General features: G+C 42.2%; 1 protein-coding gene across 1 annotated transcript in view; it reads right to left on the reverse strand.

The window, feature by feature from the left end:
- Positions 1–24,718, reverse strand: part of KCNQ5 (potassium voltage-gated channel subfamily Q member 5) — a 609,327-nt gene that overhangs the window by 86,280 nt on the left and 498,329 nt on the right. The window contains 2 exon segments of the mRNA XM_056109768.1: positions 6,697–6,792; positions 21,493–21,603. Coding sequence (XP_055965743.1) covers positions 6,697–6,792; positions 21,493–21,603 — 207 coding nt within the window.

Raw genomic sequence — 24,718 nt, forward strand, 5'->3', positions numbered from 1 at the left:
TTCTGTTTTCTTCTTTTAGGATTCTAGTTTTTTCCTTCAGTTTTATCTTGTTTATACCCAAAAGCACCTCAAAGTGTACAAACTCAATATAAGTAACGAGTTTATTGACTGGTGGTCTCACTTTAGGGTAACTGGGCAGAGAGTTGAGTTACTTGACTAGTGGAAGCCAAATTTCAACATATGATTTTTTCCCTTTTGGGCCAGCTTACTTTCCTAGAGAAGCAACTTCTACTCATGTCCTTAAATGAGTAAGTCTAGCTTTCGGTTTTCGTTTCACAAATTTTCTCTCAACTCTCTAATTTCTGCTTCACGTTTTGGTAACACATTTTGGCTCCACCTCGAAGAGTTCCAATCTCTGTAGAGGTAAATCTCTAGCACAGAACTTTTGAAGTATATTTAGATGCCCTGACACAGAGTTCATTATTATCATAGTATCTGTGCTGTAATCAAGAGCCCAAGACTTCAGTTACACACACACACACACACACACACACACACACACACACACACACACCCCTGTAACAGCTACTATTGGTTAGCCGTTAGATTCAGATTCAGACACCAGGAAATGGAGCCTAGTTCCTCCTCAGCTAGTCTTGGGGATCAAGTCAGACAACGTATTGGAAGCACTATGAATACTAAAGAGCTCTTCACAAGTCTTAGGCAGTATTAATAAAAGTTGTGACATGTGGGCAGGTATTCAAGATCTCACCGAGAGCTGCTTTCTTTGCCCAGACTGTGCCACTTGAAATGAAAAATTAATTTAAACAAGTCATGCAAAGATATTGACGTGGTTAAATTTGCTACATACTGCTGAGGTTTTCAACTTTCCCATAAAACCCTGAAATGATGGCTAATTTAGTTGTCTCACCAACCAAATGACAAAGCAATTTGGGCAGCTTTCTACCCGCGTAGAAAGATAGAAGCTGGAGCTTAAAATGAATGATATTGTTCTTGGTCTTGATGCTTTGTGTGTTCAGCAAACCACGGCAGGTTTATTGGGTAAGAAAATAGATGGATCAGCAAATGAAACTTGCTTTTCAATTTAGTATATCTTTAAAAGCAGATTGTTAAAATATGCAATGAAGGTTCCGGGCCCCAAATTCTGGATAAGGATTGCAGGAAGGAAGAACAACGAGCATATTTAATAATGATATTATTATTATTTTAATACATAAATTAATTACATTTGGATGGAGGAAAAATGAATGGTTTTTCAAAGTAGCAGATTCTACTTTGATGAATAATATGATACTAATAGATAGGATTTGATTTTTCGTTTTTGGGTCACACCCTACAATGCTCAGGAGTTACTCCTGGTATGAACTCAGGAATTACTCCTTGTGGGCTTGGGGACCATATAGGATATAGGGGATTAAACCTGGCTTGGCTGCATGCATGGCAAGAACTTAACCTACTGTGCTATCACTTTGGCCCTTATGCTGGTAGATTTTATTTATTTACCTTTCTTTTTTTTTTTTTTTTTTTTTTTTTTTTTGGTGACACTTGGGTGATGCTCAGGTGTTACTCCTGGTTCTGCACTCAGAGATTATTCCTAGCAGTGCTCAGAGGTCCATATGGCATGTTGAGGATTGAACCTGCATTGGCCGTATGCAGGGAAAATGTCCCACCCACTGATAGATTTTAAAGGACATTTTGAATACTTATGCTTCTCATTGCACTCTTTTCTTCCCAGAACATTTTTTTTTTTTGCTTTTTGGGTCACACCTGGCAATGCACAGGGGTTACTCCTGGCTCCGTGCTCAGGAATTACCCCTAGCAGTGCTCAGGGGACCATATGGGATGCTGGGAATTGAACCCGGGTCGGCCGCGTGCAAGGCAAACACCCTCCCCGCTGTGCTATCGCTCCAGCCCAGAACAACATGTATATTTTAAGTAAAAGAAACATGATGATTTCACTCCATTGATACCTACATTTGTACAGCCTCATTACTGACCACTATATATAGCAGACAAAACCCAGATCCATAAAACACCAGCTCTCCAAGCAAATCTGTTTAACCAGTTTCTTTTCCACCTCACAGGGCCACCAGGGAAAGATCTCACCTTGCTTTGGCCAGGGACATATAAATGAGACCTGTTCCTTAATATCCTGCAGATAGTAATGCATTTTCAAGTTTAACTGGAAACTGTTTTTCCTTGCTTTAGGCACTGACAGTATGATATGCCGATTGGGAAAATCTCTTCTTTTCTTCTTCTATACTGCCTATATTGTTTCATATGGCCATAAAACTCAACTTATGCCTTAGAGTGATGGACTTGAATATACATTTTCAATTACAAATTTAAATGACACACGTAACTAGTGGAAACTATATTGGACCAGACACTCTGCACTATTACAATGATACGTTCATTAGAAATTACTCCAATGGGAGTCAGAGAAATAGTCTAGTGGGTGAGACATTTGCCGGCACACAGCCATCCAGAGTTTGATCAAGCCGCAGTACCCTATATGGCCCCCTGAACCCGCTAATGGTGATCACTGAGTGCAGAGCCCAGAGCAAGTCCTGAGTAAATCTGTGTATGCCCCCCAACTAAACCCCCCAAATTCCTCAGGGGCTGTAGAGTCAGTACAGTGGGTAAGGTGCTTGCCCAGCCTGGGTTTGATTGTTGACATCCCATATGGTTCCCCCAAGCACTGTCAGGACTAATTCCTGACTGCAGAGACAGGAGTAACCCCTAAGCATACCAGCTGTGGCCCCTCACCCCCAAATTATTCCTCAAAGAACTCACTCATTTTGTAATGAAATGCTGATAATCTACCAATTTTTCAACAGTCCCTTTAAATATTCAGACGTATCAAGGATATATGCACAAAAGTGATTATATTTTAAATCTATATTGACTGGGAAAATAAACAGTAAAATAGCTAACACATAACTTAATAAGTGTTTTAAGTAAACTCAAACTTTGTTTATGGTCAGTATTTTTATTCTCCTGTGAACAATTATTCTAGAACTGTGTGGGATGTATTCACGATTCCATAGTTAGACAGGGCTTGGTGGATGTAAGGAAACCATGAAGTAACTTCTGTACTCACAGGTTGGAAAGCACTGTCAGGAATTAAAATGTAATAAATAAAAGGACAATGAAAGATAACGATGCAAGGAGAAAAATTCATAAGCAGTATGGAAACGCCCCAGTTAAGAAAGAAGCAAGAAATAACTGAACCAGAGAGCGAGTACAGCTGGTAGCGCATTCGCCTGGGATGGCTGACCCCAGGTTTGATCCCAGCACCCCATATGATTTCCCTGAGTCTTTAAGGAGTGATCCCTGAGTGCAGAGTCAAGAGTAAACCTGGGGGCTGGAGCAATAGTACAGTGGGTAGGACACTTGCTTTGCATGCAGCTGACCTGGGTTTGATCCCTGGCATCGCATATGGTTCTCCAAGTCTGCCAGGAGTAATTCCTGAGGTCAGCGACAAGAGTAACCTCTGAGCATTGCTGGTGTGTCCCCACCCCGAACCAAATAATAGCCAAAGTGGGCCTGAGGATATGGCTCAGGGTGGAAGGCTTGTCTCACGTGACTGCGGGCAGGAGTTTGATTCCCAGAACTGAGACTCAGTGTTTCTTGTCTGCCGATGTGAGCTGTGGTGCTCCAATTAAGTGCACAAACTCTCATAAATAGCAGCCGCAGCAGCAGCAGTCATGAAGGAAAGGGAAAGTAGGGGTGGGGTGGGGAGGAAATGCCAAAGACTGGAAGACCATTAATTCTAGATTTCATGGCAATCTGTGTGTATACTAATTGGTTGTAGGACACTTCTTTTCAGTATGGTGATTATCTTGTGATTATCCTTTGGCATCAAATCTTGTTTTTTTTGGGGTTAGGGATGAAAGATTTGGGCCATACCCTCTGACCCAAATATAACTCCTGGCTCTGTGCTCAGGGATCACTCCTGGTGGTGCTCAGGGGACCATATGTGGTACTGAGGATTAAACTGAGATTGATAGTATGCAAGTTGAGCATCCTACCACTGTACTCGCTTTCTCTTCAGCCCGATGTCATCTTTTGTTTGTTTGTTTGTTTTGACCACACCCTCATGCTGTACTATGTCTCCAGCCTTTGCTCAATATAATCTTTATTTTTTAAATTATTTATTTATTATTTATTTATTTTTTGCTTTTTGGGTCACACTTGGCAGTGCACAGGGGTTACTCCTGGCTCTGCACTCAGGAATTACCCCTGGCGGTGCTCAGGGGACCATAGGGGATGCTGGGAATCGAACCTGGGTCGAACACGTGCAAGGCAAACTTCCTACCCACTGTGCTATCACTCCAGCCCTTGCTCAGTATAATCTTTAAAAATACTTATATTCAGGGGCTAGAGCTATAGGACAGTGGTAGGATGCTTGCCTTGCATGCAGCCAACCTGGGTTTCATCTCCAGCCTCCCATAACGTACCCCTAGTACCCCCAGGAGTAGCTCCTGAGTGCAGAGCCAGGAGTAACTCCAGAGCATTGCTGGGTATGACCCCCAAACAAAAAATATTTATATTTAGCTATTAGATACAAACAGAATATCTTCATATTAAAACTGAACCCTCCTCCCCAATGCTTTTTCCCTATGGTCCACTTCCACTGGAATTACTGAATATAAGGCAAAGTCTAGGAGGGTTGAATAGTCATGATTATCTCTACCTCCTAGTTGATTCTTAAACCCGAAGTCTATATTATAACAAGGTATGACCACAGCCTGAAGATGAATCTCCTAGCATTGCAGATTGCCACCTAGATTGCCACCCAAACCCTTTGGCATAAATTTTTTTTTCACTGACTGGCAGGAACAGAAGAAAGTGGAAACTGCATTAGCATCTTTTTTTATAATGAAATATTAACTCCACATTATTTTTAAGGGGGAGATTGTGGCTCCCAAGCAGTGCTCAGGAGTCTCTGGGGTCCCTTTGAGCAGTTCTCGCCTAACTGGGCTACTGGTTCAATGTGGAGACCTAAGGATTTTGTGCTGCTTGGACTCTGCGGTGCATGGGAAGAATTGGGCCATTCTGGTAGTGCTCTGGGGCCTTCAGGTCCTCACACAGGGGCTGCACACAGTGATGGTCCCAGGACCATGTGGTGCCCGGGACTGAATCTGAATCAGCTGCATGCAAGGCAAACTCCTCAACCCATTATTATTATTATTATTATTATTATTATTATTATTAACTTTTTTTGCTTTTTTGGGGGGTGGTGGTCCACACCTGGTGATGCTCAGAGGCTACTCCTGGCTGTGCACTCAGGAATTACTCTTGGTGCTGCTCACAGGACCATATGGGATGCTGAGGATCAAATCCAGGTTGGTCGCATGCAAAGCAAATGCCCTACCCACTTACTATTTCTTTGGCCCCATATTTGTGACTTTTGGGGGAAGAGTTGGGTCACACTTAGCGATATTCAGGGCCTACTTCTAGCTCTCTTCTCAGGAGTCACTCTGCGTGGTCCTTGGGGGAATCATCTGCAGTGCCAGGATCAGCCACGTGCAAGACAAGCACCCTTTCTGCTGTGCCCTCTCTCTGGTCCCATATTTTGATAAATATGTGATTCTCCAATAACCGTTATTTAAAGGATGTTTCTCTCATAAAAAGATAAGACAGCAAAGGAAAAAGTTCCTTGTTCTGAAGTTTATTTTTAATTTTTTGTTTTGTGGTCACACTCTGTGGTGCTCAGGATCTACTCTCAGCTCTGTGCCGGGGGGGGGGGGGGTCACTGCTGGCAGTATTTGGGACGATGTGGTGCTGAGGATGGAACCCAGGGCTACTGCATGCAAAGCATGCACTTAATCTATTGAGCTTTCTTTTTGGCCCAGAATTTCTTTTAGTGTTTAAATAAGAGTCACCAAAAATCAAACAAAATGTGAGACAACATATGTAGGATGGATAAGCTTCAAAAGATATGCTTATTTTGTACGTTCAATGCAGATAGACCTCACAATCTCTCCAATATTTAGAATAAAATAATTATTTCAAGTTATTGCTCTAGAAGTATTGAAAGTGATTCGATAGGTTCTGAATCTTGAAATTCTGAAAAAAAATGTCGGTATTTAGAACAGTGGCAGACATGGAGCTGGAGTGATAGTACAGTGAGGAGGGCATTTGCCTTGCACACGGCTGACCTGGATTAGATCTCTGGCATTCCAGATGATTCTCAAGCACCTCCAGGAATAATTTCCTGAGTGCAGAGCCAGGAGGGATCCCTGAGTCTCACTGGGTGTGACATCCCACCTGCCCCCGCAAAGAAAAAAGAACAGTGGCAAACATAATTCTAAAATAGTCTACAATGCCATGCTCTGTGCTACCACTTAATGATGTTACTTTTTTCACTAAGTAATTCTTAGGACATATTAGGTCATTCCACGAGCAATACTATTGCAAACCTCTGCATGGTTTTGTGGGCACCATTGATTAATCTAAACAATTCATGAGCCATTTGCTGAAAAAAAGAGTGTTTGTTGTTTTTTATTTGTTTTTTTTTTTTACAAGGAAGCAGGAAACACTTGTCTTAATCCAAAATTGTACATTAAATTCTGACTTCATTAGTAAAGCAAAAGAAAACAAAATCCCCCCCCCCCCACACACACACCAAATAGCAGTTCTGCTAAAAAATGAGGCACAGACACTGGAAAATGACCCAGAACTCTTACAGAGAAAGATGTTGCCATCTACAGTTACGTTGACATTTACCTGAATGAGGTTGGCAGCTGGGTTCCTTCTTTTCTCAAAGTGTTTCTGGCGGTGTTGTTCTTGTACTTTTAATGCAAAGCCTGAGCCAAGAATGCCCTGGAACAAAATGCACAGATAGTAGTACTTAACATGTTTTCTTTCAAACTCATCACATAAAAAAATAACTTAGTTTTGTGTCTGTGTATATGGATAGAGGTCAATAAAATGGATTAAGGAGGGTTTTTAAAAAATATATACAAATATAGAATAGGGTATACCTGAAACTATCATGTTATATAACAATTTCACCTCAATAAAAATGTTTTAAATTTAATTTAATTTTTGGATTTGGGGCCACCCCGGCACTGCTCAGGGTTTATTTCTGTCTTTACACTAAGGGATAACTCTGACAGACTCAAAGGATCATACGGGGTGCCAGAATATATCCTGAGATGGCTGTGTATAAGGCAAGTGCCCTATTTGCTGTACTATCTCTCTCAGTAAAAATGCGTTTTAAAAGCACTATTAAATAATGTTCTATAAACAATGATCTTGTAGAAGGTGTGGTCTTCTTTCACGTTCTATAAAGAAGACCACACCTTCTACAAGATCATTGTCGGTGATTTTAATGCCAACATAGGACCGAGAAGATTAGCCGAAAAATTCCACATTGGGACCCATGGCCTAGAATGGAACGAACAGGGTGAGAGACTGTCTGAGTTCATCATGTTGACCAAGACCATCCATGGTAACTCACAGTTCCAGAAAGCCGAATCTAAATGTTGGACATGGGAGTCTCCCGGTGGATGGTTCCACAACAAAACTGATTTGATTCTGTTGAGACTGAAGCGTTCATTGAAGCCCTAGCCAAACAGGGTGTTCAAACTCAATACCCTCCATGAGCTATATTATGGATTCACTACCAGGATCTCACCATTCTGCAAGAAGTAATCATCGATGTCAAGAGAGGGATTCGGCAGGGTGATAACATTTCAAGAAAACTCTTCAGTGCCACCCTCGAGAATGTCATGGAATGGGAAGGAATGGGAGTGAAGATAGACGGTCGGCAACTACACCATCTCTGCTTCACTAATGGTAAAAGGTAAAGGTAAAGGCCCTCCCGTTGATCGTCGATTTGCTCGAGCGGGCCCAGTAACGTCTCCATTGGAGACTTTGTTGTTACTGTGTCTGGCATATCGAATACTCTCGGTAGCTTGCCGGGCTCTCCGAGAGGGGCGGAGGAATCGAACTCGGGTCGGCCGTGTTGGCCGCTTGTAAGGCGAACGCCCTACCCGCTGTGCTATGACTTCGTTCTAATAACACCAAACACTAGCCAAGCGGCACAAATGCTGGCCAACTTCGACCGTGAGTGTGGAAAGATCAGACTGCAGCTGAATCTCATGAAGACAATGTTTATGAGAAATGGACTTGTTCCTGACGTTCCATTCGCTCTCAACGGAACGAGCATCTCTGAATGAAACAATTATGTGTACCGAAGTCGAGAAGTCAACATGACAATGATCTGGCACCTGAGTTGCACAGGAGGAAGAGAGCAGCTTGGAACCCCTTCAAGAGTGTTAAAGAAATAGCTCAGAGGATGAAGAACTGCCGGCTCTGGGCACATCTCTTGACTCCACTGTTCTTCCTGCATTAACATATGCCTCAGAGACCTGGGTCCTATGAAAACAGGATGAGAATGCTATTTGGGTCTCCCAAAGAGGAATCGAAAGAGCTATGCTTGGAGTATCATGCTTCACTCAAATGAGAGAAAGAATCTGGAGTTTCGACCTCCGTCAACTATCAGGGACACTGCCTCATTTGCCAAGGCATCGAAAATCATATGGGCTGGACATGTAATGCAATTTGGAGACGAGCGCTGGACTAGAGCCGTTACTGACTGGATTCCATGGGACACCAAAAGATCACGTGGCTGCCCACCTACGAGATGGTCAGACTTCTTCATTACAACCCTGAACGATCAGTTTGAGGCTCTTCATGTTCCTGGAGCGAGCAGAGCAGAGCAGAGAGAGCTCTTCGTATTCCTGGAGCCATTGTGCTACACTAGCACGTGATAGGGATGAATGGAGACATTATTGGTACCCACTTCAGCAAATCAATGAGTTACGGGTTGTCAAGTGATCAAGTGATTCAACAATGTACATATTTAAAAACTCTCTGAAATGAATCTGAGCAAGGTTTGGGAATAACAAATGGTCAGACTAGAATCTGAGAGCTGGATTACAGAACTGAGTTTACCAACGATGGGGTGTGGGGGTGGGTTTGGAGGGATCCTGAAATAATGGAGGAGGGAAGCAGACGCTTTCTTGGAGGGAGGGTCTGCACATTACAGCTGCCCTGCATTGTTTCATGCATGTAACCCCATCATTAACAGTGCTGCAAGTCACAGTGCTTCAAATAAAAAAATAAACCCTAGAAAAGACAGTATATAGCCTGTTCATAAACATTGCTTATTAAAACAAATATTATTTGTCTCTATTATACCACTGACTAATGGCAAGTTGTTGAGTAGGCCAGTTGTTGAGTAGGCCAGTCAACTGCTACAACTTTCGTTCTTTAGTAAATCAATTAGGCATTTCCTTTTTTTGGAAGTGGTTTGGGGAAAAAACCCAATTTCAGGGCTAATTCCTGTGTGTGCACAAAGGAATCACTCCTGGCGGGCTGGGGGCACCATATGGGATGCTGTGAATCGGACCCAGGTAGGCTGTGTGCAAGGCAATTGCCCTACTCACTCTGCTAGCTCTCTGACCTGGCATTTTCATTATTATTCACTCTCTTTTGGATTTTGGGTGACACGCAAAAGTGCTCAGGGAGATATTCTAGGCTCTGTGTTCAGGAGTGACCCCTGGCAGTCCTTGGGGGACTATGTTTTGCCAGGGATTCAAACCAGGGCCAGTGGGATGCAAGACAAGTGTGTTAACCCCTATACTATCACACTGGCACTAATCATTATTTCTTAGGGTACAGTAAGAGGATCAATGATTATATATAAAAATAATAATTTAATAATGGTGCTTGTGTCTCTCTCTCCTTTTCTGACATTTAAAAAAATGTCAGAATTAGAGTAAAATTTCTTGCCCAATGATGGAACATAAAAGGCATCAGTTCTGATTTTGGATAAAGGTGTCTTTTAAATTTAGGCCAGAGGCCAGAGAGAGCTCAGTGGACTGAGTCCATGCTCTGCATGCAAGAGACCTCAGTTGAATTCCAGCACAGTATGTTTCTCTAAGAACCAAGTCAGGAGTAACCTGTGGGGCCCCCAAACAAAAACCAATGAAAAAATTGGGGCCAGTTAAAGCCTTGCTGGTGTGAGCATAAGAGTTTTCCTCGCCCTTTGGTGAGACGAATAAATTATATATTTTCCATTTATATGGAAGTAACAGTGAAATGGCAATGGAGGGAGTGTTTAAAATCAACCCCAGAACAATCCTCCATGATCTCTAATTCTGGACCTACCCAAATTAAGTACAAGAGCAAGAAAAGTTATCAAGACAAGATAGACACTAAGTTTTGAAGATCTAGAAAATTTTCCATTTTTGTCTATGCGATACAACAAGAGATTGGGGTATTGTAAAACATATTTCTGTTTTCCCAAATTTGATCTCATGCTTCCAGTATGCCTTACCTTTAAAATTTTGGCTCATCTACACAGATTTGGGGGTTAGTAAGATTAATATGCCCTTTCTCCGTTCACATTCATTTATTGGCTGTTTTGCTTCTTTCTTTTTATCGTCTTGATCTGCCAAAATTCTGACTCTTTCATATACCTGCTTCTTTTCAATTTGCTCTGGTCTAACATTTGTGGAATCAAAATGCTTTGTTTTAGCCTTAGGTTGGCTTTTGGAGCTGCTAAATTCAGCCTCTGGGCTTTATCTTTAAGTCTCAACTTTATTGACATGGGATGTGGAGCTCCACTACTTTCAAGTCAGTGGATTTGATTTGCCAGCTATAAATTATTAGCTTTTTATTAAACTTCAAAGAAGTCTTGCCCTCAGGTTAGAGTGGGTGTCTTATAAGCACTGTCAGTATTTCCCATAGGTAAAGAATGGTTGTTTTTCTTTTCTTTAAAGTTTCAAAGCAGCTAAGGGATGTTCTAGACTTGCTTGGGGGTTGCTAGATTCTCATCTTCAGGTGTTAGTGTCCACTGGATGACAACTTTGTTAAGATACTTTTGAGTTCTAGATAACCTTTAACTTTCATCTTATCTTGAAGTTCTGCAATTATAAGTATATCTGTGACAATGACTTGATAAAGGTAAAGGTAAAGGTAAAGGCCCTCCCATTGATCGTCGATTTGCTCGAGTGGGCCCAGTAACGTCTCCATTGGAGACTTTGTTGTTACTGTTTCTGGCATATCGAATACTCTTGGTAGCTTGCCAGGCTCTCCGAGAGGGGCAGAGGAATCGAACTCGGGTCTTGATAAAACTAATATTATTTTCAAATAAAGTTATGTAATACTACTGCAGCACTGTAGCATTGTCCTCCCATTGTTCATCAATTTGCTCGAGCGGGCACCAGTAACTTCTCCATTGTGAGACTTGTTACTGTTTTTGGCATATGCCACGGGGAGCTTTCCAGGCTCTGTCGGGCGGGTAGGATACTCTTGGTAGCTTGCTGGGCTCTCTGAGAGGGACAGAGGAATCGAACCCAGGTCAGCCGTATGTAATACTACTATTTGCTGTTAATGAGTAACAATCAGCTCTATTATTAATGAAGGCAAATGACTGTACCGTGGAATTAGAAATCATACCTAACAGTATGCTTTCTCTCTGTTCTCAGTGGTTGTCTTGGCTAGCCAACACTGTTGTACATACAAGTTGCACTCTATAAACTAAAGTTTTTTAGTGATGGCACTCTGGTGATGCTCAGGGTATCATGCAGTGCTAGGGATCAGATCCAGAGCTCCCAAATGTAAAGCATACACTTCAGTCCTTTAAATCCCACTGGTCCCATACAAACTAAACTTTATAAAAACTTGCTGTCTGAGGTAGAGAGATAGTATAAGGGATAAAAGATGCCTTTGGTTAGGAAAAAAGAATTCATGAAATTTGCCTAGAAATGGATGGACATGGAGAGTGTCTTGCTGAGTGAAATTACTCAGAAGGAGAAGGACAGAAGAAGAATGACTGCATTCATTTGTGAGATATAAAAAATATACAAACAAACAAACAAACACTGTTCTCCTGTTGTTCATCAATTTGCTCGAGCGGGCCCAGTAACGTCTCCATTGTGAGACTTCTTGTTACTGTGTTTGGCTTATTGAATACTCTTGGTAGCTTGCCAGGCTCTCTGAGAGGGGTGGAGGAATCGAACCTGGCTTGGCCAGGCTGGCTACGGTCAAGGCAAACATCCTACCGCTGTGCTATCACTCCAGCCTATAAAAAATATATGGTAGATAAATGGCAGTACTCCTACATAAGATATATATATATGTATATATATATATATTAGAAGGCTAATATCAAAGGCCAGGGAAAACAGGGCCTAGGAATACTAGTAAGTGGTTATAATCTACCACGAGTGGGTGTGAGGTGGAAGGTGGGTAATATACAGAAGGGACAATAAAGAGTTGGTGACGCTGGACAAGAACTGAGTGTCAAAAAGTAGGTAAAGGGATATGCACAACAACCTTTCAGTACTTATATTGTAAACCATAATGGCCAAAAGAGGGGGGTGGGTGCCTGCCATAGAGGCAGGCGAGAGGTGGTGTGTGTGTGTGGGGGGGGTAATGGGAGGGAAATTGGGGACACTGGTGCTGGGAAATGTACACTGGTGGACGGCTGGGTATTAGAACACTATATGACTGAAACCTAACCATGAACAGCTTTATGAGGGTCTATCTCACAGTGACTCGATTAAAAAGAAAAAAGATGCTTGCTGAAAGTAGACTCTAGACCAAACATGATTGCTACTCGATGCCTCTTTTTTTTTTCTTTTTTTATTAGTGAAACACCATGAGGTACAGTTATAGGCTTACAAATTTTGTGCTTGGGTTTCAGTTATACAATGATCAAGTGCCCATCCCTCCACCAGTGCCCGTCATCCATCACCACGGGTCCCAGCATCCCCCCCACCCCCCATCCCCCCCGTCCCATCCTGTCTCTGTGGCAGGGTATTCCCCCTTGTTCTCTCTCTCTTCCTTTGGGTACTGTGTTTTGCAAGAGAGGCTTTGAGTGGCAATCATGTTTGGTCTATAGACTACTTTTAGCATGCTTCTCCCACCCTGGGAGGGTCCTCACAACACCCTTCATTTGGTGCTCTCTTCTCTATCTGAGCTTCTTTTCACCTAGAACGTGTGGCTGGCCTTCCATTCATGGAGCAAAATTCCTGGTACTCTCAGCCATTCCTGGGTGTTAATCTCCCTTTTTGTTGCTTTATGTTCCCCAGATGAATGCAATCTTTCTGTGTCTATCCTGCTCTTTCTGACTCATTTCACTTAACATGATACTTTCCATGTAGTACCACTTGTATGTAAATTTCATAACTTCATCTTTTCTAACAGCTACAGGCCACAGCACCCAAAAGGAGAGAGAGAACAAAAGGGAATGCCCTGCCACAGAGGCAGAGTGGGATGTGGGGGATGAGGGAGTGGGAGGGATACTGGGATTAGTGGAGGGGGAGAATGGGCACTGGTGGAGGGATGGGCACTCGATCATTGTACAACGGAAACCCAAGCACAAAAATTTGTAAGTCTAAAACTGTACCTCATGGTGTGTCACTTAAAAAAAAAAAGATGCTTGCGTTGAATGCAACCGACTCTTATTTGATCTCTGGTATCACACAGTCTCCGGAGTACCTCCTGCAAATACCCCTGAGAATAGAGCTGGAAATGAAATGTCCCCCAAGAACTGCCAGGTGTGGCCCAAACAACACCCCTTCCTCACAAAAACAAACTTATTCTGTATGACCTTTTTCAAGGTTTTAAACATTTTTCTTCATTAAGAGGTTATAAAAGGACCCTTCATTTCCAAATTCAGATCGGCTCTTAGTCATTCCAAACTTCTAAGTTTTCTCCTGTTCTACATAATTTATTTAAATATTTGTTATTCTCTCACTGTCATTTTTTATGAAGCACAATAATGTAAGAGATTATAAAATTAAGAAATTAATCCTTTAATTCCTATAAGAATTTATAGGAATCTTTATGATACATTTTATGAATATGAATCCTATGTGTATACAACTTAATAATATGGGACCTATCTCCAATTTTGTAGACATTAAATTAATAGCAATAATAACTATTTTTTTAGCTTTTTAAAAAATAAATAGAGGTTCATGCTTGAATCCCTTTTGAAGCATGACAGGTCCCATAGAAAAAAATGAGCATCAGACAAACACACTAAGATGCACTGAAAATCACATCGTCATTGCTTAGAAACATATATTAGTCGATGGCAAATATTGGCTTCATATCTCTTGTGCCAGACCATTTCTTAACACAATCACGAGACCAGGTCTGTTCATTGTCTCATTATGGCTACATTCCAATTCCTTCCACCTCTCTCTCTTTGCACACAGTTCAGTGAATTTAAATGAAAGTTTATTAAAATGAAGTTTCTTATGTTATATATAACATAAGATGTTATATATAACATAGATGATTTATAATCATCTGTTATAATCATCTATGTTTTCTATGAATGACTTATATGCCAACCCCTTCAAATATCAACAATAGTAGATACATTCTTAATTTTTTTCTGCTTTCATTTTTTTTTAACTTTATTTAAACACTATATGAAGTTGCTGGAGTGATAGCACAGCAGGTAGGGCGTTCGCCTTCCAAGCGGCCAACATGGCCGACCCGAGTTCGATTCCTCCGCCCCTCTCGGAGAGCCCGGCAAGCTACCGAGAGTATTCGATATGCCAGACACAGTAACAACAAAGTCTCCAATGGAGACGTTACTGGGCCCGCTCGAGCAAATCCACGATCAACGGGAGGGCCTTTACCTTTACCTTTACCTTTGAGGTTTCAGCACTAATCCCACCACCTGAGTGATGTTCTTCCACCACTGTCTGTTTTCCCAAGCACCTCCCAAGCCTACCTTTTTAGTAGGCACACAATAATCAGTTTTATATTGATTATTACACCCAAATGGCTAATTTTCTAAGATAACATGACTTAACTTTTCAGTACTATATGGTAACTTTGTAGTAGTATGCTGAGAAGTGTTACCTATATATGAGGTAGAATAGAAGTTTTCTTTTTAAAAAATTTTACATATTTAAATTTAGTTGGGCTGGAGTGATAGCACAGTGGTAGGGTATTTGCCTTGCACGCAGCCAGCCCGGCTGAGCCGGGTTCGATTCCTCTGCCCCTCTCGGAAAGCCTGGCAAGCTACCGAGAGTATTCAATATGCCAAACACGGTAACAAGAAGTCTCACAGTGGAGACGTTACTGGGCCCGCTCGAGCAAATCGATGAACAACGGGAGGACAGTGTATAAAAAAAATTAGTTACTTTCCTGACTAAATGAGCCTAGTCTGACACACCTGAGAAACAGGTTAGATAGCAAGATAGTCTTTAGTGTTTTCTTCATCTGGCAGTGCTCAATGGCTGTTCAGAATGTGATGCTGGGGTGGGGTGCTATTGATGATATTAGGGATAGAATCTGGGTTTGTTTCCCATAAGCAAAGCATGCTCACCAGTCCTTTGAGTCATCTCCCTGGCCCGGAGTCTTTGTTTTTTAAAAGTTTTATATTGCAGTGTCAGGGATGCAGCTACAGCTTCACATGTGCAAAGCATGTGTTCTACCACTGAGCTATATCCCTGGTCTCCCAGAAAGTTTAATAGGTGCATCTTGCAGGAGAGAAGCTAGAGCCCTAAAGATGTCCTTCCCTGTTGTAGAGGAGCTCATTGACTTGGGAGGAGCACAGGAAGATTCATCGACTTACGGAGGGGCACAAGAGTTGCTCACTGGCCAGATAGTGAGTGAGCTCAGGGGGAGCTCATTGACTCAGGCGGTGAAGGTCCAGAATGGAGCCTGGGAAGAGGGGTTTGGAGAACTCTCTCCTGTGCAGAGTCCTGAAAATTAGCTTTTTTCTTTTTTGGTTCTGGTTTTCCAGGTGGGAGAATCCCAAACAGAGGTGTCCCATAACTCACCACTAACCTTCTTGGCAAATACGCTGTACTGAATCTCAGACATCATAGTTGGTAGCTTGTGCTGTTCTGGAGATTGTGTGGTCTGCCTAGCTTTTCCCCCTCTTTGTGTACTAGGGATTGAACCTCAAACATTTAAGGCACACTTTTTAAATCACTTGAAGCATAACCCAGGTCCTCTGGCCATTTTTTTTCCCCACGGGCTATTGATCTTTATTTGTGTGATCAGAATCTGGAAAGTTCTCCCTGTTCAAAGTCAATTCAGAGACAAGTAACCTAAGGCACATTAAGGTCGGGGGTTGGGGGGGGGCGACAGGGAGACATTTGTTATACCATAAGGAGCTCTATATTTTGAAATCATTATTTCGGGGTAAGAAGGCTTGTTGATTGCAAAGCAAACAAAAAAAAATTTGTTTTTAAAGCAAAGGCCAGAATCTTCAGGTACCGAGGCATCCGCGAAGGGTCTTCACAGTCAGCTCTGCACTGTGGGGGCTGCGGGCACAGGCTCCCAGGCAGCCCCAGGAGGGCAGAGAGGGGACAGCGACCTTCGGGTCCAAGCACGCTGCTGGAGTCGCGTGGGAAGAGCCTGGGAGCTGCCTCAGGTCCTGGGGTTGGCCATTTTTTTTTTTAAAGTGCATATATTTTTTCAGAGGATGAGGACTCAACACCTAGTATGAGAATGCAGTAAAGGAATCGGTGATAACGTCTATTTTGCTTGGCATTGTTAAGGAATATTCCATGCTAGCAAACTTTGCAAATTCCAATATGTATTAATTTAATTCGCACCGGAAAATATAGTCACTTTATTATAAAACTCTTCCTAGAAAGACATCTTAAACTCTAACCTTTAGCTTAAAAGAGCAATATCCTTTAAAATTATTTAATTTTTAATTTTTTTTATTAAGGCCCCATGAAATACAGAATTTCAGGAATGCAATGTTTCGATATCAATCCTACCACCAGTATTAACTTTCCTCCACCAATATCTCAGGTTGCCTCCCACTTCCCTATCCTGCTTACTTAATAGGTACTTTTTTTTTTTTATTTTCCAGTCTGGTTATTGTGCAGTTTGGTCAATAGAGCTTTGGTCAAGTTTAACTTTGCATAATGGTGCTCATTTCAGGGAAATTCCCTGTGCTGGATGCGGCCTGCTGGGGGTGGACACACTACCTGGCTAGGTCCTGACATATCTTTTTCTTGGAGGGGGTCACACCCAGCATGTCCAGGGCCTACTCCTGGAGATGTTCAGGTGTGCAGAGGTTCAAACCCAGGTAGTCTGTGTGCAAGGCCGTACTATCTTTTGACCCCTGCTTACATGTTTTGAATGCATGCCAATTTGCTTCTTATGAATTTAAATTTGTTGGTTATATCCGTCAAAGTGTTGTGAACTAGTTCAACCTATCAGAAATTTCTTTATGTTAAAAATAGGCTGCGACGAGATTAGTACCAGAAATTTTACTCCATGGCTTGGAGGCCAACCACGCATGCTAGGGGAAAGGGGAGCTCAGATAGAGACGGGAGCACCAAATAAAGAGTGTTGGGAGGATCCTCCCAGGATGGGAGAAGCATGCTGAAAGTAGACTATAGACCAAACATGATTGCCACTCAATGCCTCTTTTGCAAACCACAGCACCCAAAAGGAGAGAGAGAACATAAGGGAATGCCCTGTCACAGAGGCAGGGTGGGATGGAGGAGATGGGGGTGGGAGGGATACTGGGATCCGTGATGGTGGGAAATGGGCACTGGTGGAGGGATGGGTATTTGATCATTGTATAATTGAAACCCAAGCACAAAAATTTGTAAGTCTACAACTATACCTCATGATGTTTCACTAATAAAAATTAAAAAAAAATAAAGTGAAAAAATATATAATTTTATATTGGTATGACCTATCTTCCCAAATGGATTTTGATGTTATTTAGCAGAATAAAAACACATTTTTTTCCAGAAAAAAATAGGCTGCGAATTAGCCTCAGAAGGCTCTCCTCTGAGGACAGCCTGTACTCAATTACTTACTTGTTTGTGTTGAGGAGAGAGTTGCGGGAGGATATCTCCAAAATGGTTGACCGGGAGACTTGTAGGTCCTATTGACAATTCTCAACTAACATTGGTGGTTCAGTGCCAGGACTCAAAGACGCAATACTGCTCAGAACCTGTGGTCTAAGGGATTTCTGAACAACCTCAGGCAACGCCCAGGACCTCCTGCTTGGGAGACCATGTGGTATCAGGAATCAAATCTTGCATGCTGGGCAAGCAACTTCAATAGAGTACTAACTATCCCCAGGTTTCTACCACTGCTTATTTGAATAGCCCCTGCTTAGTGTTGTTGTTTTATCACAGAATTTGTTATATGTGTGACAAAAGGAGAAGTATAAATATAAAAGCAGCAGGTATTTTGTGCTGTTATTTTAGAAAAAATGTTTTAAGATTGCAGTTCATTGTTCTACAAGTATTTTCCTATAGGGAATCTGGTTATTGAGTGAGTCTTTGTTCTGACTTGTTGAAAGAGCTACATAAATCAACTCAAGATATGCAAGTTGTTTTTTGACTTGCCTTGATTTAGTCATTTCCCAAGAAGAAACATAAATTTGGACTCAAAGAGGTCAAGAAGTAAACTTTTTAAAAAGTTTATTTATTTATTTATTTTGCCTTTTGGGTCACACCCAGCAATGCTCAGGGGTTACTCCTGGCTTTGCACTCAGGAATTACTCCTGGTGGTGCTTGGGGGAGCATATGGGATGCTGGGGATCGAACCTGGGTCGGCCACGTGCAAGGCAAATGCCCTACCCACTGTGCTATCGCTCCGGCTCTGCAAGAAGTAAACTTTTTATTTTTTTTGCTTTTTGGGTCACACCCGGCGATGCACAGGGTTTACTCCTGGCTCTGCACTCAGGAATCAACCCTGGCGGTGCTCAGGGGACCATATGAGATGCTGGGAATCGAAGCTGGGTTGGCTGCGTGCAAGGCAAGTGCCCTACCCGCTGTGCTATTGCTCCAGCTCCAAGACGTAAACTTTCATGAAAACTTTTCTTATGATAATTTTTTTTTCATTTTTAAAAGTATGCACGGCGGAACCTGGCAAGCTCCCTGTGGCGTATTCGATATGTCAAAAACAGTAACAACAAGTCTCACAATGGAGATATTACTGGTGCCCACTCGAGCAAATCAATGAACAATGGGAGGACAGTGCTACAGTGCTTTTAAAAATAAAAACAGCCTTTCATGTCTTTTGGGTGTTCATGATCACATTTGTCATCACAAAATTTCTCTGAATGATTCTTCTTTCTCTTTTACAGTGATAAAGAAACATACCCAAGTATATTGTGATGGGCAGAACTGTGTTCCTCCAAAATATTAATCCTCAGAACCAAAGGTGACCTTGCTCGAGCGGGCCCAGTAACGTCTCCATTGGAGATTTTGTTGTTACTGTGTTTGGCATATCGAATACGTCACGGGGAGCTTGCCAGGCTCTGCCGTGCGGGCGAGATACTCTCGGTAGCTTGCCGAGTGACCTTATTTGGAGATAAAGCCTTTACAGAAGTAATCAAGTTACAGTGAAACCATTAGGATAGGTCTTAATCCAATATGACCCATGTCCTGTGGGGGGAAATCTGTTCAAGACAGACCCCAAAAAAAGACAAAGTGCAGCCTCAGGGAGTGTCAGCCATTTCTAAGCCAAGCCGAGCTGTCAGGAATAGACTCTTCCCGTAGGGCTCTTAAATAACCAATCCTGTTAGCTCCTTGATTTCCAACTTCCAGACTCTAGAACTGTTAGGCAATAGTTTTTTTTTCTTTTTGGGTCACACCCAGCAACGCACAAGGGTTACTCCTGGCTCTGCACTCAAAAATTACTCCTGGTGGTTCTCATGGGACCATATGGGATGCTGGAAGTTGAACCCGCATTGGCCGTGAACAAGGCAAACACCCTACCCGCTATGCTATTGCTCCAGACCCAGGGCAATAGAATTTTGTTGTTTAAGCCACTCAGTTCCTACTTTGGACAAACTGGCAGGCTACCAAATGTAGCCTGCCCACACGGCAGAGTCTGGCAAACTCCCCGTGACGTACCCAATATGCCAAATACCAGTAACAATGATGGGTCTCATTCTCCTAAAGAGCCTTGAATATAATCTCAGGGCTAGGATGAAGGAGACGTTACTGGGGCCTGCTCGAGGCAATCGACGATTAACAGGATGATTTGTGATTGTGATTGTGAAGCCACTCAGTGTACCTTGCTATCTAGCAACTCGAGCAAATGGATACAGTGACACTGGTAGAGTTTGACAAAAATACATAGTAAGGGGGCTTTCCGTTCCAACTAAAGTCTAAAGCTCAAATTTGTGCTGGATGTTTTCTGCTTCTCCATGATGTTGTGAGGTACAGAATAGGCTGATCCGGCTGGTCACATTGAGTCTGACATTGGCCACGGGAAATACAAGCACATCACTCCATCAGTGCTTCTCCACCTTTTCCCGACTATTGTACCCTTCGGACCTTGCTACTTTCCTGTGGTCCTCAGATCTTGTGCTATGGCTCTGTTTTAAAATTTTTGGCCACACCTGGTGATGCCCAGGGGTAACTTCTGGCTCTGTTCTCAGGAATCACTTCTGGCAATGTTCAGGGGATGCTGGCTAGAGAACCTAGGTTGGTGGTGTGTAAGGCAAGTGCCCTACCCCCTATACTATTGCTCTACTCCCTAACTTCCGTTTTCCATGTTCTTCTCTGGTGGATCCCTCAGAATATCTTGGAGACCTATAGGAGGCCTGTATGGGCCCCTGCTTGAGAAACTCTGCACTCACAGTCAGGTCAAGGAGGAGCCCTGTTGGCTAATGGCTGGAGTGCTGAGAACCCCATGCTCCTCCGGCTTCCTTCAGAACGTTTCTGCGTTATCCGCTTGGCAGGGGCTGTGGTTTGCGTCAGTTTGTGTCTGGAAGCAAGACTGAGGCTACTGTTCCTTAAGCATAATGGATGCCACTGCTTCAACCTGTCTTTTTGTGGACGCGTTTTCCCCAGGAGAGATGACGCAAAACACAGTAAGAGTTTGTGGATAGAGGCAAAATGGAATATTGTGGCCGACTGCCTTTAAAGAAACAAGAGGATGAAGTAACGGTCAGCGAGGCATGCCTCATCTATTTAAGAAAAATTAGTCAGAAGCTTGGGAGAAGATAAATGTGCTCTTCATTCTGGTCAGAGGCAGAAGCTGCTCATTACGAAAAATCAATGATGATGACAACAGGGATATATCATCTGACATAATTATAAACTTTTTAAGGTCGCCTGAGGTTTCACTCAAATCGATCTAAAGAGGGAAATAGTCCATTCGTGCACAGCTTTCTGTTAAGTAACATTTCAATAACAAAGGAAGTGATCAGTTTGAAAAGATGATACTTAAATCTTTATAGATATGTTAAGTCTTAGTAGACTGAGAGGTGATGCCATTTGGGTTATTATTTGGTCATAAAGCTCTAGCTGATATAAAATCAGGTTAAGTATCTCTAAGGAAAGACCTTGCTTCATAAATGACCCAATGGTAGACATGCAGGAAAGTTAACATTTGTCAGAAAAGTTATTCTGGTAAATTATACAGATACGTAGATACATTCCCAGCACATCCAATTGTGAAAGATCCCATATCAATAAACCTCTAAGATGTAATTAAAGTCGCTTAATTTTTTTTTTTTTTTGCAGAGATACTCACGGCAGGAAGTGCAAAGAAAGAAATGCCAAGGAGTGCAAAGCCTGCAGAAAGCAATCTTCCCAGCCAAGTTAGGGGGGTTTTGTCTCCATAGCCAATCGTTGTCAGTGTAATCTAAAAACAAAAGAAATAGAACATGTGGCTTAAGTACTGTAGAGGAAAGTTAGAACCTATGAACAGGAGGCAAAGTAATGTCTCCACTAAATCATTATTCCACAGGTCCCGGTGACGCATTTTATTACTACGCTCTAATTTTCCGTGACGCAGAATAGAACTTCATTTTTTTTTTTATGGAAAGGAATAACCTAAATACTTGTTCTTCTCTTCTAACAGTTTTATATCTTTTCTAAGTGGTTTCAAAGAAAGGTTAAGACAGTGGATAACCATCAGTGTTAAAGAAATTGATTGTGCTATGGGTTTAGGACTGGATTTATACACAAAACGGTAATTTGTTAATTAAGACCGCCCATGTATTAGCTTGGCAGGCACGTCCTCAAATTCCAGTGTGTGCAAGGTACATATTTTGATTTGTAGTGGAAAAATTGAGAGGTACAGAATTCCTGTCTGAAGATATTTACAATATAAGAAGGGAGACATATTATACACAAATCATTAAAGCAGAAAATGGGGTCAAACAGAAATGGTGGCAGATGACAAATAATTTGCTGTGGGAATTCAAATAATAAAACTGATTAAATTTGGCTGAGGGGAATGTAAGGGAGATTTCTTGGGAGATAGAATTGTCAGGCTTTGAAAGAAGGGCAACATGTTGAGAAGCAGAAGAGGATGATTTAAGTAGGGGGGGAAACAGATGACCAGTGGCATAGCAGTGAAACAGCTTGGGTAGGTTTGGAAAGTAAATTTATATTTTCTGGAACAGTTTAGTTCAGTTGGGCTGCAGCATGGTTGATCTGAGTATGATAAAGCTAAATCAGGGAGTGTCTTTGAACCGGAAAAGTGGCAAAATGACTCTATGGGAATGGAGAATAAAGACATGCGTTTTAGGGAGGTCAGTATAAATATTTATTGTTGGGGGCTGGAGAGATAGGACAGCAGGAACGGTGCTTGCCTTGCATGCAGCCAACCCAGATTTAATACCTGGCACCCTGTATGTTCCCCGAGCACACCAGCAGTGATCCCTGAACTCAGAGCCAGGAGGAAGCCCTAAGTACAGCTGAGATAATGTGATTCTGCCTCTTTTCTGGCCTATGATTAAGGGCTAATGTTTTTTATGGTATAGTGGGCTAAGCTGGGATGTGTGTTAGGTTAGGTGCACTGAGTGTATGTTTGAACTAACAGACTGATTATAACAGACTAAGTAAGCTAATTATAATTTTTTACTTCTTATAAGGGGTTTAATTGGATGCACCCCCTCTATAAGTCTGAGAATCATTTTATGGAAGATTTGCATGAATTTGTTGGGTACTTTTTTTTTCTGTGATTCTTCCTATTACACTCAATCTTTAAATACTGGATTCTTAAGATTTGGTTCTCTTAAGAAATTCTATTTTCTAACTTTCCTTTCTCTTCTGTCCCCTTTAGTTTTTCTTTTTTTCCCTGGGTGATCTGAAAAGTTTGCAGGGTTTTAAATACCATTTTTATGCTGAACACAGTCAATTTATGTCTTCAGGCCGGAACACCCTTCTGAGCTCCAGATTTGCATTTCTATTTGAAGGACACATAGTCATATAAACTCAATGAGTTTAAAACAGGTTACCTTTAAAACAGAGCTCTCCTTTTCACTCAGTCAGTCACTACCTCAGACGTGCTTTTCCCCTCCATCTTCAAGAGCCCTATCACCTAGAAAAGTGGTAGAGCACAGGCCTGGCATGTGTAAAGCCCTGGGTTCAATGCTCAGCACTACAGGGCTAGCACTGTTGGATTGGTCAAGAAAAAACAAAACAAAACAAAACAAAACAAAATAGACACAGTTATTTCCCTTATCATTGTATCTGCTAGCTGTATCTGCAGATTCTACCTCTCAAAGACTCCGCAAATTCACTTCTTTCTCTCTGGCTTCAGGGACTTCATGGTGGGCAGGTTGCTGAAGCAACCCCTGTGAGCCTGTCTGCTTTTGTTCTTGCTTCTTAGTTTTCCCTACATGCCTGCCAAAGATACTATTTTTGTTCTCCTCTCTATCAGTGGCTGCTCCACGAATCTGAAATCAAGTCTCAGCTCCTTACTATGGTCTGGGCAGACCCATCGAGATGCTGATTTCATCACTGAGCCCCACACTTTCACCACAGCATCCAATCAGCCCCTCAAACAAGCTGGGCTATTTCTGCCTCACAGCCACTGGCAGTCCTGTTTCCTCAGAGAAATCACTTTTCTCCCTGCTCTTCCCAAGACCCCTCTTCACCCTGCAGGTCTCATCCCTAAGATCTGTCATCAGAGAGCCATCACGGACCACTTTGTCTACAACAGTCTCTTTGCTCACCAGTACAGCTGCTTGACAGCAATGGTTGTGAGTGCCAGTTAGCTTAATTTTTTTCCTTTGGGGAGATTCCTTATTTTCTTTATTCGAATGAAGAACCATGTGTCTGCTCTCTGTTATCTCTCTAACATCTTGCATGATGTTTGTAGGAAAGTAGGAGGCACTCAATACTTACTTGATAAGTGCTGAATGCTTTCAAGTACATTGGTGACAGGTATAGCGAAACGCAGGACAAAAAATTGACTATGATCTCTGACTGAAGGGAGGCTTTTTTGGATGTTCCTGCACAAGTTTGCAGAGAGGGGGTGGTGGTTTTTCACAATGAGGCGAGCTATCCAATGAGGTCCGAGGAGGAGAGTAGATACAATCATAATGATTGACCTGATGTGAAAAGCACCTTGTCCAAGGCAGGGCATGGGCAGGGGTGAAGATATGGACACAGCAGGAATAGGAATAGGAGTGAGGAGTCAGTTCCCTTCAATTTCAGTGATGGAGAAGGACAGGATCATTTGTGGGGACTGAAAGTCTTGGCACAGGGGAAAGTCTAGGGGCTATGAGGATGGTATCAAGTCCATAAGGGATGACACACAACATTAACAAGACGTCAGCTAAGCAGAGAAGGCTTATCCCAGTTCAGAGAGTGATAATTTCTCAGACCTAGAAGCCTGGATGATCTAGTATCACCAGTAATATCTGGAGGGACTCTCAACAGAGATTATATTACATAACAATTTTGTTATAGGATACTAATTTTAAATATGTGCAGATGATTTTATTACACATAGTTTTGTTGAG

This window comes from Sorex fumeus, unplaced genomic scaffold, assembly GCF_029834395.1.
Source record: "Sorex fumeus unplaced genomic scaffold, SorFum_2.1 ptg000008l, whole genome shotgun sequence".
NCBI classification, from domain to species: Eukaryota; Metazoa; Chordata; class Mammalia; order Eulipotyphla; family Soricidae; genus Sorex; species Sorex fumeus.